This window comes from Bemisia tabaci, chromosome 2 (genome assembly GCF_918797505.1).
Source record: "Bemisia tabaci chromosome 2, PGI_BMITA_v3".
NCBI classification, from domain to species: Eukaryota; Metazoa; Arthropoda; class Insecta; order Hemiptera; family Aleyrodidae; genus Bemisia; species Bemisia tabaci.
In genome coordinates this window covers 23,392,530-23,406,521 of record NC_092794.1, presented here as the reverse complement: position 1 = coordinate 23,406,521, position 13,992 = coordinate 23,392,530, and the positions used below count along the sequence as shown (strand labels likewise).

The 13,992-nt window shown below is 41.2% G+C and overlaps 1 protein-coding gene across 3 annotated transcripts in view; it reads left to right on the top strand.

Annotated features, from left to right (window-relative positions):
* LOC109043697 (nephrin) overlaps window positions 1-13,992 on the top strand; it is a 407,037-nt gene that overhangs the window by 169,621 nt on the left and 223,424 nt on the right. For all 3 annotated transcript variants that reach the window (XM_072296973.1, XM_072296974.1, XM_072296975.1), the window contains exon 2: window positions 395-563. In XM_072296973.1, the coding sequence (XP_072153074.1) occupies window positions 395-563 (169 nt within the window). The remainder of the gene's footprint in view (window positions 1-394; window positions 564-13,992) is intronic.

The window sequence follows — 13,992 nt, the reverse complement described above, 5'->3', positions numbered from 1 at the left end:
TTATACTGAGATTCAAGAGAACACCCCTCATGGAGTCACAAATGGGAATAAAGATTACACAAATTGAGCGTTTTTCGTAATCTTTGATCGGCCCATTCTCGAATTCCTTTCTCCGTTCCCTCTCTCAATCCGTTTCTTCCTTGTCGAACCCGTAATTCCTCGGTCCATTCCAGATTATAATCTTTGCAATTGGTGAAAATGTAATCTTTATTCCCGTTTGTGACACTGTGGAGGCCTAAAATACGGTAACCAATCAGAAATGGATTCACATTGTCTTGACTCTCAGTATAAAGGGACTCTAATCATTACGGACTCGATCCATACTAGAAATTCTTATCGACCGCCTCGAGAATTATAATTGATATGATATGAATAATTGTTTTTCTTTTTCCAGTGCCGATCGTGGACGTGCAAGCCGTGGAGGGCGACCCGGGGTATCTGCCGTGCGATATCTCGACGGAGATCCCCGAGGAGGATAAAGCGGCCCACGTCAGCAGGGTCGACGACGATCAAGTCATGTTAGTCCTCTGGATCCGCGAGGACCTCGGCACACCCATTTTCAGGTGAGAAAATCCCAATCCCTTCTACACGCACTTCCATTCTTTTCGAACAGACTGATGTCTTTGAATTGAAATATGAGTCAAATGATAAGCAACCATCATTTTACACCGATTTTTTTTAAACACGCTGATTTTAGCGGCTATGAATACAGAAAAAATTAAATTGCTGATTCAACAATTTAATTGCTAAAGACAGTGACTGCAATATTTCAATGTAGATTTTACAACTGGAGAATTTGCAAGGGTCTGAAATTTGATGAATTTCCTGTTTAAGTGGAATCCTCTGAGTGAACTGAACACGAAGATACCCTTGATTCATAAATTTTATTAGAGGAGATATGACAAAATAACCGATTCTGCTAAAAACATGTGTTTAAATGGGAAAATGCCGCCAGATGACGTCACAAGGCGGCGCATTTTCTCACTTTTTAAATCAATTTTTCTCAATTTCCCATGTCAGAAAAAAATTATGAAAAATATTGCGAACTCAGCTCATTAGGCACTTTCAGATGAAGCAATAAAAAAATTGCGTGCGAATTCTCCATTAGTAGTGGTTAAAGTAACATTTTTTATTGTGAAATCTGCGTTGAAATATTGCAGTCACTTGATTTAGCAATTGAATTGTTAAATCAGAAATTTAATTTTTTCAGTGAATCTGTAACTACACTATCTATCTTAATCATATAAATGCATAAGAGTAACGCGTAACGCATAAGATTTCAGGCGCGAAGCGCTCCACGGGGCTGGACATGTTTTTTACAAAGAAATTGTTCAACGAAGCTGTCACTGAATTTTCTTTGTGCTGTCAATTAAATTCTGTGAAATTTTCAAACAGATTCGACCAACAATTTCCCTATAAAAGAATAAAATTGCGGCGGAAATTTTGAAATGTCACATGGCGCTTGTGATACCTTGGCCGGAAGGTAACGATCTCTTCGTCCACGCCTTAGCGCCGCGCCAACCCACCATGGGATGTTTCCATGGCCTTTCCCCAGGTGGTACCCAAATCAAAACCAGAGGCGGATCCAGCAATTTGGTAACACCGGATTCCGTCCATTTAACCTATGTTGAATAATCGATTCTTGTCGGAGCACCTGGCCCCTCCAAGAATCGATACATTTCCATAGGTTTAAATGGAGGGAATCCGGTGTTCCCAAATTGATGATTCCGCCAACGATTAAAACTTGCCCGGGCAACTTCTCCAAAACATCTGGAAACTCTGCAGCTCACTAATTCTCTGAAATATGCCGATTTTCGCGATGGGAAACGCACAAATCACTCCTTCCTGGAAACACGCTTCGCCTAATATCAGGCAACCCCCCATACACTAATGCCCTCAATCACACCGACTTTGGAAACATTTTGTCCGTAGTTTTAGAGACTGTGAACTTTTACGATTAAATTAATGGAAAAATCTCGGCGGCGGGGCGGGGGCGGGGGCGGTGCGGACGGCGAACAAAAAGAGGGCAATTACGACGGCGTTATCGCGTGTCGGGCTTGACCAGACCTCCCGCCCCGCTAAGGAAGAACCACTCAACTGGAACGGAAATCCTATATGTAGTTACGCCGTTTTCCCGCGGCACGGCAGGCCTGCTGCCCTTTGATCCAATCATTAAGCGGCGCAGTCCCGTCAATTATTTAGCGGCCCCCCCGCCCCTCCCCCTCCTCCTCATACGGCTCTCACTACGACAGAGAAGGGCAGACTGAGTGGTTGCCCCCCCTCTCCCCCCCTATCCGCCGGTCGCGGGGTTTTTTGGTCATTTGAATAGGAAATCAGATCGCGCCGGTCGCCTCGCCGTATGAGCTTTCGATTCCTGTCAAGTGTCTCCTCGTAAATTATTTACTTGTGAGCGTCCCGGAGAAATGTGATTAGGGGAAATCTTTTGAGGACTGAAGAATAAGTAACGAAGCGGTTTAGTTCATTTGTGTGCCGATCGAGAGCGTGAAGTTTCATCGAGCCCGGCGCACGGTGGAACGAGCCAATAGAAGAGGTCGGACATGAAATTATTTGGCTGAAAGTTCATATCTCGATGTTAATTTCGTCACAAGTCCGATTTCAAGGAGAGTCTCTGAAAGGAAACTTCACGAAAAAACCGGTGGAATCACTCTTGAACTTTTTTGTCCCATATTTTTGCAAAGATAAGCTTTCAAAATTTTCAAATTTTGTCCGACTCATCCTATTGATTCGGTCCCGTGTGCGGTATGTACTTCCGTATCCTCAACATGGCGAATTGGAATTCGGAGTAGTTTTCTCTTGGGCATCCTTTATTGAACTTCACACTTTAAACTGCTTTACTGCCTTACCGAGGAAAAACGTCATATGAGCCTTTAGGCATAGCCAAATATCGGGTGATAAAACACCAATTAGTATATTATAGTTATTACAATATTATTAGTAAACAGTATATTTCCAAATTTCCAAGGATTTTGTGGATATACAACTAAAATGAAATCTTACCATTATGCAAACTCTTGGTGAAATTATTAATTCGGGTTCAAAAGTGTTTTTATGCCACAGCATTGAAAGTGTTGCTTTCTTACGATTGAGATATGGCTGTATGTATCGTGAAAATGTAATTTTTGCATCGTTGAATTGCCAAAACCAGCTTAAAGCTAAATATTAGAATATACTTTTCTCATGACGAAGCTTTACTTTAACTATGGGTACGATTCCATCTGCTCGTCAGTTCTCTAAAAACGGTGCACTTTCTCAGAGGTTTTTTGCAAATACGATGAGCAAAACTAGAGGTAAATTTCTCTGATGTTTATTTATCATGTCTCCTAATAAAAATTTATTAAGAAGTTTGGCAACATCTAACGCTCTTAAGGCGCTATTTCCTCGCACGACAATATTGCGATTGTTCAACTTTAAGGACGGATCGATAAGCTGGACTTAGCTCTGTAATCGGTCGCGTGGCGGTCAATCGTAATAGTGCTCCCATTATTTTGCCACTTTTCTCAAAATTATGCAAATGCGCTGAAGAGCCAACTTAGATATAATGAAGAGTTTCTGTCTTCGGCAGTTTGTGTCTTTTTCCAGTTTGATTGTCATGCAATCTTCGAACTCATATCCCTTCCAGACCTTAATCCCCTTTTTAATATATTCTCATAACCTCTAGTTTTAACGACTAGTTTTACTCGAAATAATTAATATCACAATTTTTTTCTATAACTGCACTTATGTGCCTTGTCTTCTAAGCCCCTCAATTGAAGGACTTGTGCATCTTTCTCTATGGGAATTGAAATCATATTTGCTGTAAAAGCCATTGACTGTTTTTAAAAATTTCAATAACGGGTTGATTTTTTCTAACTAGAGAGACGTATATCGCGTGTTACTATGAATGATATGACAAAATTAAACTAAAAGAAAAATACCAAACCAAAAAAAAACAAAAAAACAAAAAATGAAAAAAAAAACATGCGTGTCTCGGTATATTTTCTCATTTCATTGAGTTTTATTTTCCATTATGAAATTAGGAGAGAAGTGGAGATTTTAAAATACCGCAAACGATGTACGTCATTTGGGAGTTCCACCGTCGATTTGTCGAAAAAAACTACGGGTATTCACAAGAGAGTTTTCAGGAAATACTTAAGTAGATGGTCACAGAAACACGTTTTACTGACGGCGCCGTGATGCAACTATTCGAGCGCGATGGATATATGTGTTGCGGGTAAAAATTTGAAGGCGCTCTTGATTTTTTTATTCGCTGCGCGTCTCGTTTCAAACTGACTGTTTGATGCTTAAAAATTGGAAATGGAAGCGAATTTTACACAGGATATGCGTTAAGACAAGTTTTACTTGAAATCAGTAATATCTAACTTTTCAAAAACTGCATTCATGCACCTCGTGACATTGCATGGTGTCAACGATCATGGTTTCAACAAACCCAAAATCTGATCATGAAGTCAACGATTCTTGACGTTGTGCTCAGGCAGTAAAACGTAAAAATGGGCCCTGAGCATGGTGTCAACAAACAGAAAAATATCTTCCTTATGAGTAAAATTAGAAAGTTTAGTGTACAAGAGAGGTTTGGGTCACGTAGAGTTAGATTAGGTTAGTTTAGATTAGGACATGTCGGTTAGATTAGGTGAAGTTAGGGAGGGTAAGGTCAGGGAAAGTTAAGTTCTGTGAATGTCGGTTAGGTTAGGTTAGATTAGATTAGGTTAGGTTAGGTCTGAGTAAATAACACAAGAAAAACTAAGACTTGAAATTTGAAAGATATTATAGAGGGAAGTTTTAAGTTTCGTCGTCGTCGTGATCGTTGACACCGTGATCATATTTAATAAGAATCAGAATTTTTTTTTGGATGATCATGGTGTCAGCAAAAACTTAGAAAAACTGTTTGTTGACACCGTAATCGTTGACACCATGCTACGTAATCCACACCTCGTCCTCGAAGCCCCTCATTTTACGTTAAAAACGCGTCGAAGGTCACTCCGGTCGCCATCGACGGAGGCACGCGGGCGGCTCGCGTCGCACTCCGTGACGCGCGACCAGGAGCGCGGATCGGAAAGAATGACAAAGATTTTATTGAAATAAAAGTGAGGATGGGATCGCGTTATCGGGCGCGATAACTGGATTGGTTTAACTTCTTGATTTGCCGAACGGGAGCCGGAGCGAGGCCGCCAATACTGGGAATCTGTAAACACGGTTTGTTGGGGTTTCAAATTTGATTCCCGAGCCGGGGCCGGGACTGGGGCTATCGCGGAATCCCACCCCCACCCCCCTTTCACCCCCTTTCACCCCCTTTCACCCCCTTTCACCCCCTCCCTCCCACGGGCTCCGAGTAAATAAGTTTACCTCTCGGACGTATTCGAGCAAACATGCGGTCCGCTCGCTCACGCCGCCTTCTAATGCACGGGATTAATCCGGGGGCGGGGGCGGGGGAGTGGGAGGGGGGGGGGTTGCTCGTGCCATTTCTAATTCAATTCGCGGCTCATTTATTCATTACGCTTCGTCGTCGGGTGACTTGGAACGTGCTCCCGAAAAATACGCATATTAATCATGAATAATTGCCGTTATCTCCCTCGTCGCGGCGCGGAAAGGTCACCGCGATAAACTATCCGAATTCAAATTCAAACTACGTGTGACCGCCCGCGGGAAATGGGACCTTAATCTCCGCGCGGGAAAGAACGAGTTCAGTTCATTTTCGAGCGAGCGCCGGGCGTGGAGTTCCACTCTGGTTCGGGATTCTAGTGCCCTGAATGTGGGACATTAAAAGTTCGAGCGGTTTTTTTCACAAAGAGAAAAAACAAGAGCAGCATTTTTCATTGCGGGCCGAGTGGCACCTACTGCTTTTACGAGTCGTCTCTGATTGGTTGAGCCGCCTGGTGCCTAATTTCTGGGGCCCTTATGGAAAATACAGGGTGGCCAAAAGTCTGGAAAACCGTAAATTATCGGGAAAGTCGTAACGACCGAGAAAAATCAGGGAAATGTAACAGAAAGTCAGTGAATTTTAATCCGAATGCGGACTGCGTCGTTCATGTTGCTGAAACGGTTGTAGTAATTTCATCTAGTGCGTTTCAAGTGAGCTACGAGTATTTGTGTCCCTTGAATATTTTAATTTTTCCGAGTTGGTGTGTTTCCATTCTCACTGATTCAATTACTTCATGTAGAGATGGGAAATGTAAGTTTGGTACAATTATGGGAAAGTAAGGGCTTTTAATTTCCAAACTTTGGTTTCCCTGCTGTCTGCCTCTTGAGCAAGCGCACATTGCAATTTTTCTTGAGTCAAATAGTCATAGGGAATTTCTCATGAATATCACGGAAAAGTCTGGGAATGTCAGGGAATTTTAAAATTCTAAACTTTTGGCCAACCTGAAAATAACCCGGGGTTCATTTTTCGTCGAAAATATCTCGAAACCAAGGAAAAATTTATGCGTCGGAGATTTCAGAAATCGACTCTGCAGATTTTTCTGAACTGATTGATAGGTAACACATGACATACTTTTTTCTCGAACATACTGATCAGTTAGACCTGGGAAGTTCGCTTCCTCACCTTGAAATGTGATACTTGGTGCCACGAAAAAATAAAATTCCAGATCGAACTTTGCGGTGTTTTTGAGAAAAAAATTGTCATGTGTTACCCATCAATCTCTCTAGAAATAAAGAGAACCTCGGGTCCGAAAAACCTGAGTATGTTTAAAGTAAGGTTGAAGTATGGTGGAGAGGTTGGAGGACTACCTACCACGGATGAGGTCCCGAAAGTTGACGAGTGGATCTAGAAATATAATTTCCGCGTGCGGGAGACGGAGGGTTTCCGAGTGTGTGCAACAGGCGAAATTTTAACGGGGGTGTCGAGGTGAAAGTTGTTGGCCCCGAGTATGATTAGAACACACATTTCTCGGAAGTTGAAGTTCCTCTCACGCAGGTTCTGCGTGCACCGACACCGAAACCAACACCCGAACACCGGCATCCCGATCCCCGAGCTACCGAATCCAGGCCACGAGTCACAACTCACGTCACTCACAAGTTTTTGCTGTCTTAACATTAACGTGACTCGCTTAAATTATGACGCTCTCTTAATTGAGTCCTTCCTCGCAGTAGTCACCTAACTTCTGTACACAGTTGCCACACTGAAAAAAATTAGGTTTTTTAATGGAGATGTTGCATGTGTGAGGGATTTGCGATTTGACCATTGATTCTGATGTAAAAGTTCGCGAGAAACACGATGGTGCTACTGGTTTTCTCTGAAATCAACTCCCAAGCTTAAAAAAAGCTCTCAAATTGAGGCTAAAATGGAGGGGATATCCCACGCTATCCTGAGAGTCCACGTCTACATCAAGACAAACTCTCCATGCAAAGATAGGGAGCAAATACATTGACAGGGTTACCATGATTTCAGTTCAATAGTCCCCAAATAAGATGGCAGCCCTGTCAATGTATTTGCTCCCTATCTTTGCATGGAGAGTTTGTTTTGATGTAGAGGTGGACTCTCAGGGTAGGGCGAGATATCCCCTCCATTTTGGCCTCAACTTGAGAGCTTTTTTTGAGCTTGGAAGTTGATTTCAGAGAAAACAAGTGGCACCATCGTGTTTCTGGCGAACTTTTACATAAGAAACAACAGTCAAATCGCAAATCCCTCACACATGCAACATCTCCATTAACAGTCGATAAAGTATGAATTTAGCAAAGAGCACATGGAGTCGTAATGTAAATGGGAGTGCTGGCGCCATGTTCTAGTTGACGAGTTCCGAGTCCGGTGTGTGCTGGGCTTGGGTCACTTTTTCGAAACATTTTCGATCTAAAATGGCGATGTAGAATACGTAGTAATTCCTATCCTCTTTGTTTACGTTAGATGGCCGGGTCAACGTGTATCGAAAACAATCGATTATACGTCAAAAATGTGACCCGGCGTCACCCAGGAGTCTCGGAATGGGGGTCCTGGAAAATGCTTAAAAGTGGCGCCAGCTCTCCTATTCACAATACGACTCTATGTACTCTATAGAATTTAGGAATTCTGAGACATGTAGCTTGACGCAAATCTCACGTAAAACACGATTCGTGCGACGGAAATTACTGAAGTCAGCTCCTAAGGCGAATTTCTGCCAGTGGATTTAGTCGATTTTTCCGACCAAATCTCAACGGGGAACATTTTTTTCAACCAAATCCACTAGTCCGTTGAACTCGTTAGAAACTGGTGTCTGAACCGTATCCAAAATTTCTCGACCCAACTCCGGAGGAGGGTCAAAAAGCGGATGGGTGTAGTTTCACTATAAACCTCGAAAAGCAACAACTCTTCCGAAGTAACCGTCTTCTGTACGACAAAAACAACAACTGAGCTTTAACAACCGCGCACGGTGACAATATAATTGGACTGAGTTAAGCAGAAAGGAACCAACCCACATTTTGGAAAAAATTGAGTCATGAGTGGTTTTGAACTCAACCACTACTCTACTATCTATCGCCAAAAATTCAAAGCTTTTTTTGGAGCAACGTTAGCAGAAATTGAACTTGAAGTTTATCTTTTACATTGAGTCTTATGCAGGAGCCAAACTTTAAACCCCTTTTTCTCGGTTCCATCCCGATGTGACTTGGTTCCTTCCTGTTTCACTCCGTCCAATTGACAGTCATGGCCTATTCCTCTAATTTGAATCCAGCCGGGTAGTCAAGGAAATTTTGCTCAGTGCAGTTGGACGCATCTACCCATACTGAAAAATCCATCTCCAATTGAGGAGTTAAAGGAAGACTGTTTCAAAGAAGGACCTGATTTTAGGATTATAATGCAGAAAACGGAGCAGGGTCACTTTCCTGCCCAAGGGCTTTCATAAACGGAGGCATGAGCGGTGAAAACATGATTCAACTTGGAACGGACAGAAAGTTTGTCGTCAAGTTCTCATGTTGAAGGACTTGCTTCGCGTAGTGCTGCTCCAAGTGGAAAGTATATTCCGCACAATAAGTCCATCTATATAAAACCACCAAGTCTCTTCGATTTTAATGGAACCTTGGGTCGCCTTTGCTTGCTTCTCGCTATATTCGTCGCTTAGGTTGATCTCAGCTTTCTTTTTTTGGATGCGTAATTTTGTATTTTTACTTGTGAATATTCTTCGACTATTCCACATGGAACTTCCTCTTTTTCAAACTTTTCAATGCAGATAGATTTTTTTCGTCAAATGTAACTAATTTCAAATCGTACTTTTTACTTTCTTTCTTTCGTCAACTAGTGATAAATCTGCTCCTGATTGCACTCATTCCAACTGAGACCTAGCTATGACTATATGACTGTAGCTAAAGGTGTCGAACACGAGAAGTTGCTCTTATTTAAAAGGCTATCAGTACAAATTAGGTTCTTGGAGTCAATTCATCGAAGACATCATTTTAATAAGCTTTATAAATACCTAAATTTGAGGCTCATTTGCTATCTATTTTTGTCCAAGCCCTTTAAAATGCCTATTTTTGAGGTTCAGTTTTTTAATTTCTGCAAAGTTACATCTTCTGATTCTAGAACTCATTTGGTCTATGGAAATCTCGATTTTGACTAGTTGAGGAAAAATGCTATTACATAAAAATAGACTGGTATAATGTATTCTTGCATTTTTCTCATCTTTTTTTGAAAACCAATGAAAAAGGAAACGCCTTTGACAGAGTAGAATTTTGATAAAATTGTCCTAGAATCTAAAGAAAATTGACTCGATACCATTTGCCTACATCCGTTGTAGATGAAAATCCCCCTATAACGTCGATTGAAATCCTGTGAGTCTTCTCTGGGCGCAAAAGCACTATTAAAAGCGTCCCAAGATGACTTTGGCAACGGAGCTAGATTGGAAACGGAAACTTCGAGATGATGAACTTCAATAATTGTTAATCGACAAAACTTACATGGAATGGGCTAATTAAGCGAAGAAAAACAGAGCCCGTTTGGCAGGTAACAAGTTCCGAAAGTTTTGGCTTATTTTATAGGGTGACCGAGTGTCTTGGGGTTGGCGCGGCGTGAAATCAATTAATTATTCCCCTCGGTTTCACTTGGCCACGGCATCGACCCCCCCCCCTCCTCTCCCCCGGGGTCGGTCGCATACTTCCACCAGCACCAATACCTCCGGGGGCACAAGCTAGTGGTTGGCGGTAATTATTTATGTCTATAACCGATTCTCACCCAGTGGCGAATCTCCCCCGAGTTGGTAACACTGTTTTTTCCGCCATTGGAATCCATCATAAATAATCGATTATGACCGAGGCAGCCTGCCTCTGTAAATATCGATTGTTTTACATACATTTTAATGAAAGCAGCGTTGCCAGCTCAGGGGAGCCTAACCTAACCTCTCCTTCTCTATTGCTAATAGTTATTAAATAGCTTCTCTTCATCTATTGATTTAATATAGGGTTGAGATAATTTGAGGTTGGCTCTCAAGGTTGGGCATTGGCTGGTATGCTGGGCGTACGACCAGCTAGAAAACGAGGAGAAGTTGCAGGAGGTAGCATCTTCAAATGCCCAGGAAAGAGAGAGTGCCAGAGGAAACTGGGAACCAGAGAACTGCCGTTGAAATCAAGAAAATGTCAGGACCATTAGTGGATCCAGCGAATTGGCAGCATTTTTTTTCTCCATTTAAACCTATGGAGATGTATCGATTCTTCGAGGGACTAGGTGCTCCGACAAGAATCGATTATTTAACATGGGTTTGAATACAGGGAATCCGGTGTTGCCAAATTGCTGGATCCGCCTCTGGTCGGAAAAACGGACCACTAAGGCAAAAGGTTACGCACCTCAGATGGTGTATTCTCATAACAATGTCTCATAGAAAATGGTCCACATATTAAAAGTGTCCACATTTAACTCGCGGGTAAGCAATCAGGGTTTTTTTTTTGTTGGACGTTTCGAATTTCCCATTTACCGAAAAATCAAAGTAACCATCGGTAAAAAGACATGGTGCAATGATGGCTTATCCCTCCATCATTCATCAATATAGACTTGGTTCACGCAATATTCTCCAAATGAGAATCGCAGGACAAAAAGTAGGCCATAACTTTAAGATCGCACCGAAACGTTCTGTTTACTCTCATTGTAGAGTATTAATTAATTATAAACGACATAAAAGTACAGGGGAGTATCAATTTCCATGAGATTTGGTTCACAACTGTTGCCATTATTCAGGAAGAACGATTTTATCCCCGAAAATTTTTGAGAAGGCCGTAGCTCCGACTGGGGGCACTTTTGGAAAAAAAAAAAAAAAAAAAAAAAAAAAACTTTTTACGAGAAACAAGTCTATTTTGACCCGTAGAACAAGCTCATGCAGTCCGGCCGTTTAACCCTGGATCACCCTGTATTGTCACAAAAATGGTAAAGAAAATCATTTAAAAAAGGTTTTTGTGGAAACGACATTGCCATCAAGAACATTCCGACAGAGTTCACGGTACTTTAAAAGTATTCCTGACTCAGGAGGGCGCGATGATACGCAAGTATTAACTTAAGAGACAAAAGTGAGAAGGCGTTGATTGGGCCCAGTGGGTTCGTTCAATTATATTCAATGCTCCGCTGTCTCCGTATTAGTGTTTCCTCCGTTTCAAACGCTCTTTGGCTCGAGGGATCAATTCGTTTCGCGCCCCTCCCCTCCCTTTCCCGACGCTGCATCCTTCGCCAACTGTGATGAACCTCCGCTTCAGTTGTTCCCTTCGCAAGGTGCAACGTTCAAAAGCTTCGGCTCCCTTTTCGGCAATTGAAGAGCTTTTTGGGAGGGCAGCCTTTACAGGAAAGTCCTGTCTCGCAAAAACGCGCTACAGGTTTCCAATATTATTCTCGGACGCTTTTTCTAATTGATTGATTTATTCTGCATTTCATAGTGTTTGTATAAAAGTATAGTAAACTAATAGGCTATACGGTCCTTGGCCACTACGCGACCTAAACCCGCCCTCCAAGGCCTGCGTCGTGGACTCCAGTGAGTTACTATCTTCTATCGATAGCCGCAAAAATCACGAAAATCGGCCCTGCAGATCTTTAAAAGGAACGGTGACAAAAAAGATAATGTAGCATCGCGTCCATGATATTGGACTCCATGATCACTTTAATGAGGGATAATTTTTTAGAAAAATCGAAGCGAGCATAGCGTTCAAAATTGTGGGATGCAAGAATTTTCTGACAACACACGAGCATATGGTCCAAAATTTACTAAGACAATTTTTGTGAAATAAAGACGAAAAAATGTATTTTCGTAAAATATTGTGCATTGGTTAGGTTAGGTTAAGTTAGATTAGATAAAATTTTTTTTAGATAAATAGATTTTCTATCATGATGAACTTTAAAACTAAGAAAGGTCCACTTGCTATTGGACTCCATGCTCAAGCAAAGAAGTGAATAGTTTGGCAATGACCATAGAGTTCAAGATCTTGGACGAGATGAGCAGGCAAGTATATCAAGGGTGAGCATGGAGTCCAATATCATGGACGCGATGCTACATTATCATGAAAAATGAACTTTTACATTCTTCCAATGCAAGATTTCACAACCATATCATGTATTTTAAAAAAACCTGGATCCAGAATCTCTCCAAACTCTTGCCTGTCGATAGTCGCAAAAATTAGGGAAATTGGCCCAGCGGAACGGTAAAACGGGCAAACAATAAAATTAAAAGACCTCCGAGAGCTTATAGTAATGATTTTGACTCATAACATCTGCCAGGGCTTAACATGATTACCATTTCTCTGCTGTGCGAAGTTAATGTATGTCTTAGTCAGTGGCGAGGTGTCAATGATCGATTATCGATATTACCCCATTTGAAGCTATGGTAAATAATCGATTATTAGGGTGTTCGTTGGGGGAAGACCCTATTTATCAATCCTTTTTGATAGGTTTGAATGACAGACAAATCGATGTATCGCAAAGCACGCCACGTCACCGGTCTTAGTAGTATATTGCCTGAGGTTATCACCAGCTCTGTGTTGCAAAAATTAGGATTGAAATATCGTAAGCTTATCCCTAAAAAAAAAAAAAAAAAAAAAAAAAAAAAAATTATAAAACAATTTATTAAGAAAATTATAATACGCACTGTGATATTTGATTTTTGGTTTGTCAGCAGCAGACTGATGCTTCATAACCTACTTCTCGGTGACCCAGAGTGAAGTTGTCTCCTTTGAATCAAAGTTTTTACATCTTATGTTGGCAGTTTAATTGCGATGGAAGTAAGAATCGTTGATGTTCTAATAAAGTATCTGCAATGAATAATGGAATTTCAAGGATACCTTACTGTTTTACCGTAAACTCAAAAGCCGTACGAAAAGAAGTACAGAAAAAAGCTGTACAGAGGTACTTTAATTTCATTATTATACACAATTGCACAGTTTTGCGCGATACTAGACAGAGTGATAAGGAAGTGCAATTCTACAGAAATTTTTACCATCTGATTTGCTCATGTAAAAATTGTAAAAAAAAACATTTCTGAAAAATTTTTGAAGGAGAAAGAAAGGAAAGGGAGGCTGATTTTTTTTCTTCCCCCCCTCTATGCGATCAACTTATTTTTCAAAGTGGCTGTACTGAATCCGTACAAAAATAATTACCATAGTTTCATCTCTCACTTATGAAGACACATTAAGTTACTTAAAGAGATAGCACGCTTTGAGCAATCGAATACAAAAATTGGAACAATGATATTGAACGCTCCAGTTTTATTATTACCATATTTATACCATATTTATTACCATAGTTTCATCTCTCACTTATGAAGACACATTAAGTTACTTGAAGAGATAGCACGCTTTGAGCAATCGAATACGAAAATTGGAACAATGATATTGAACGCTCCAGTTTTCCTCGCAGTGTAGACTGTCCAGTTTTCTCGGCGTCGACGCGATCTAATTAGTCGTCACTTGGACAAAAAAACAGAGCGGAAGAAAAGAGGGTAGCTGCAAATATTTGTCGCTGGTTTGGCTCGGAGATGAAACGCGATGTATTTTGTCAAACAGAATCTTAAAGCCAACTCTAAGATATTGGTTCTATCGTCTGGA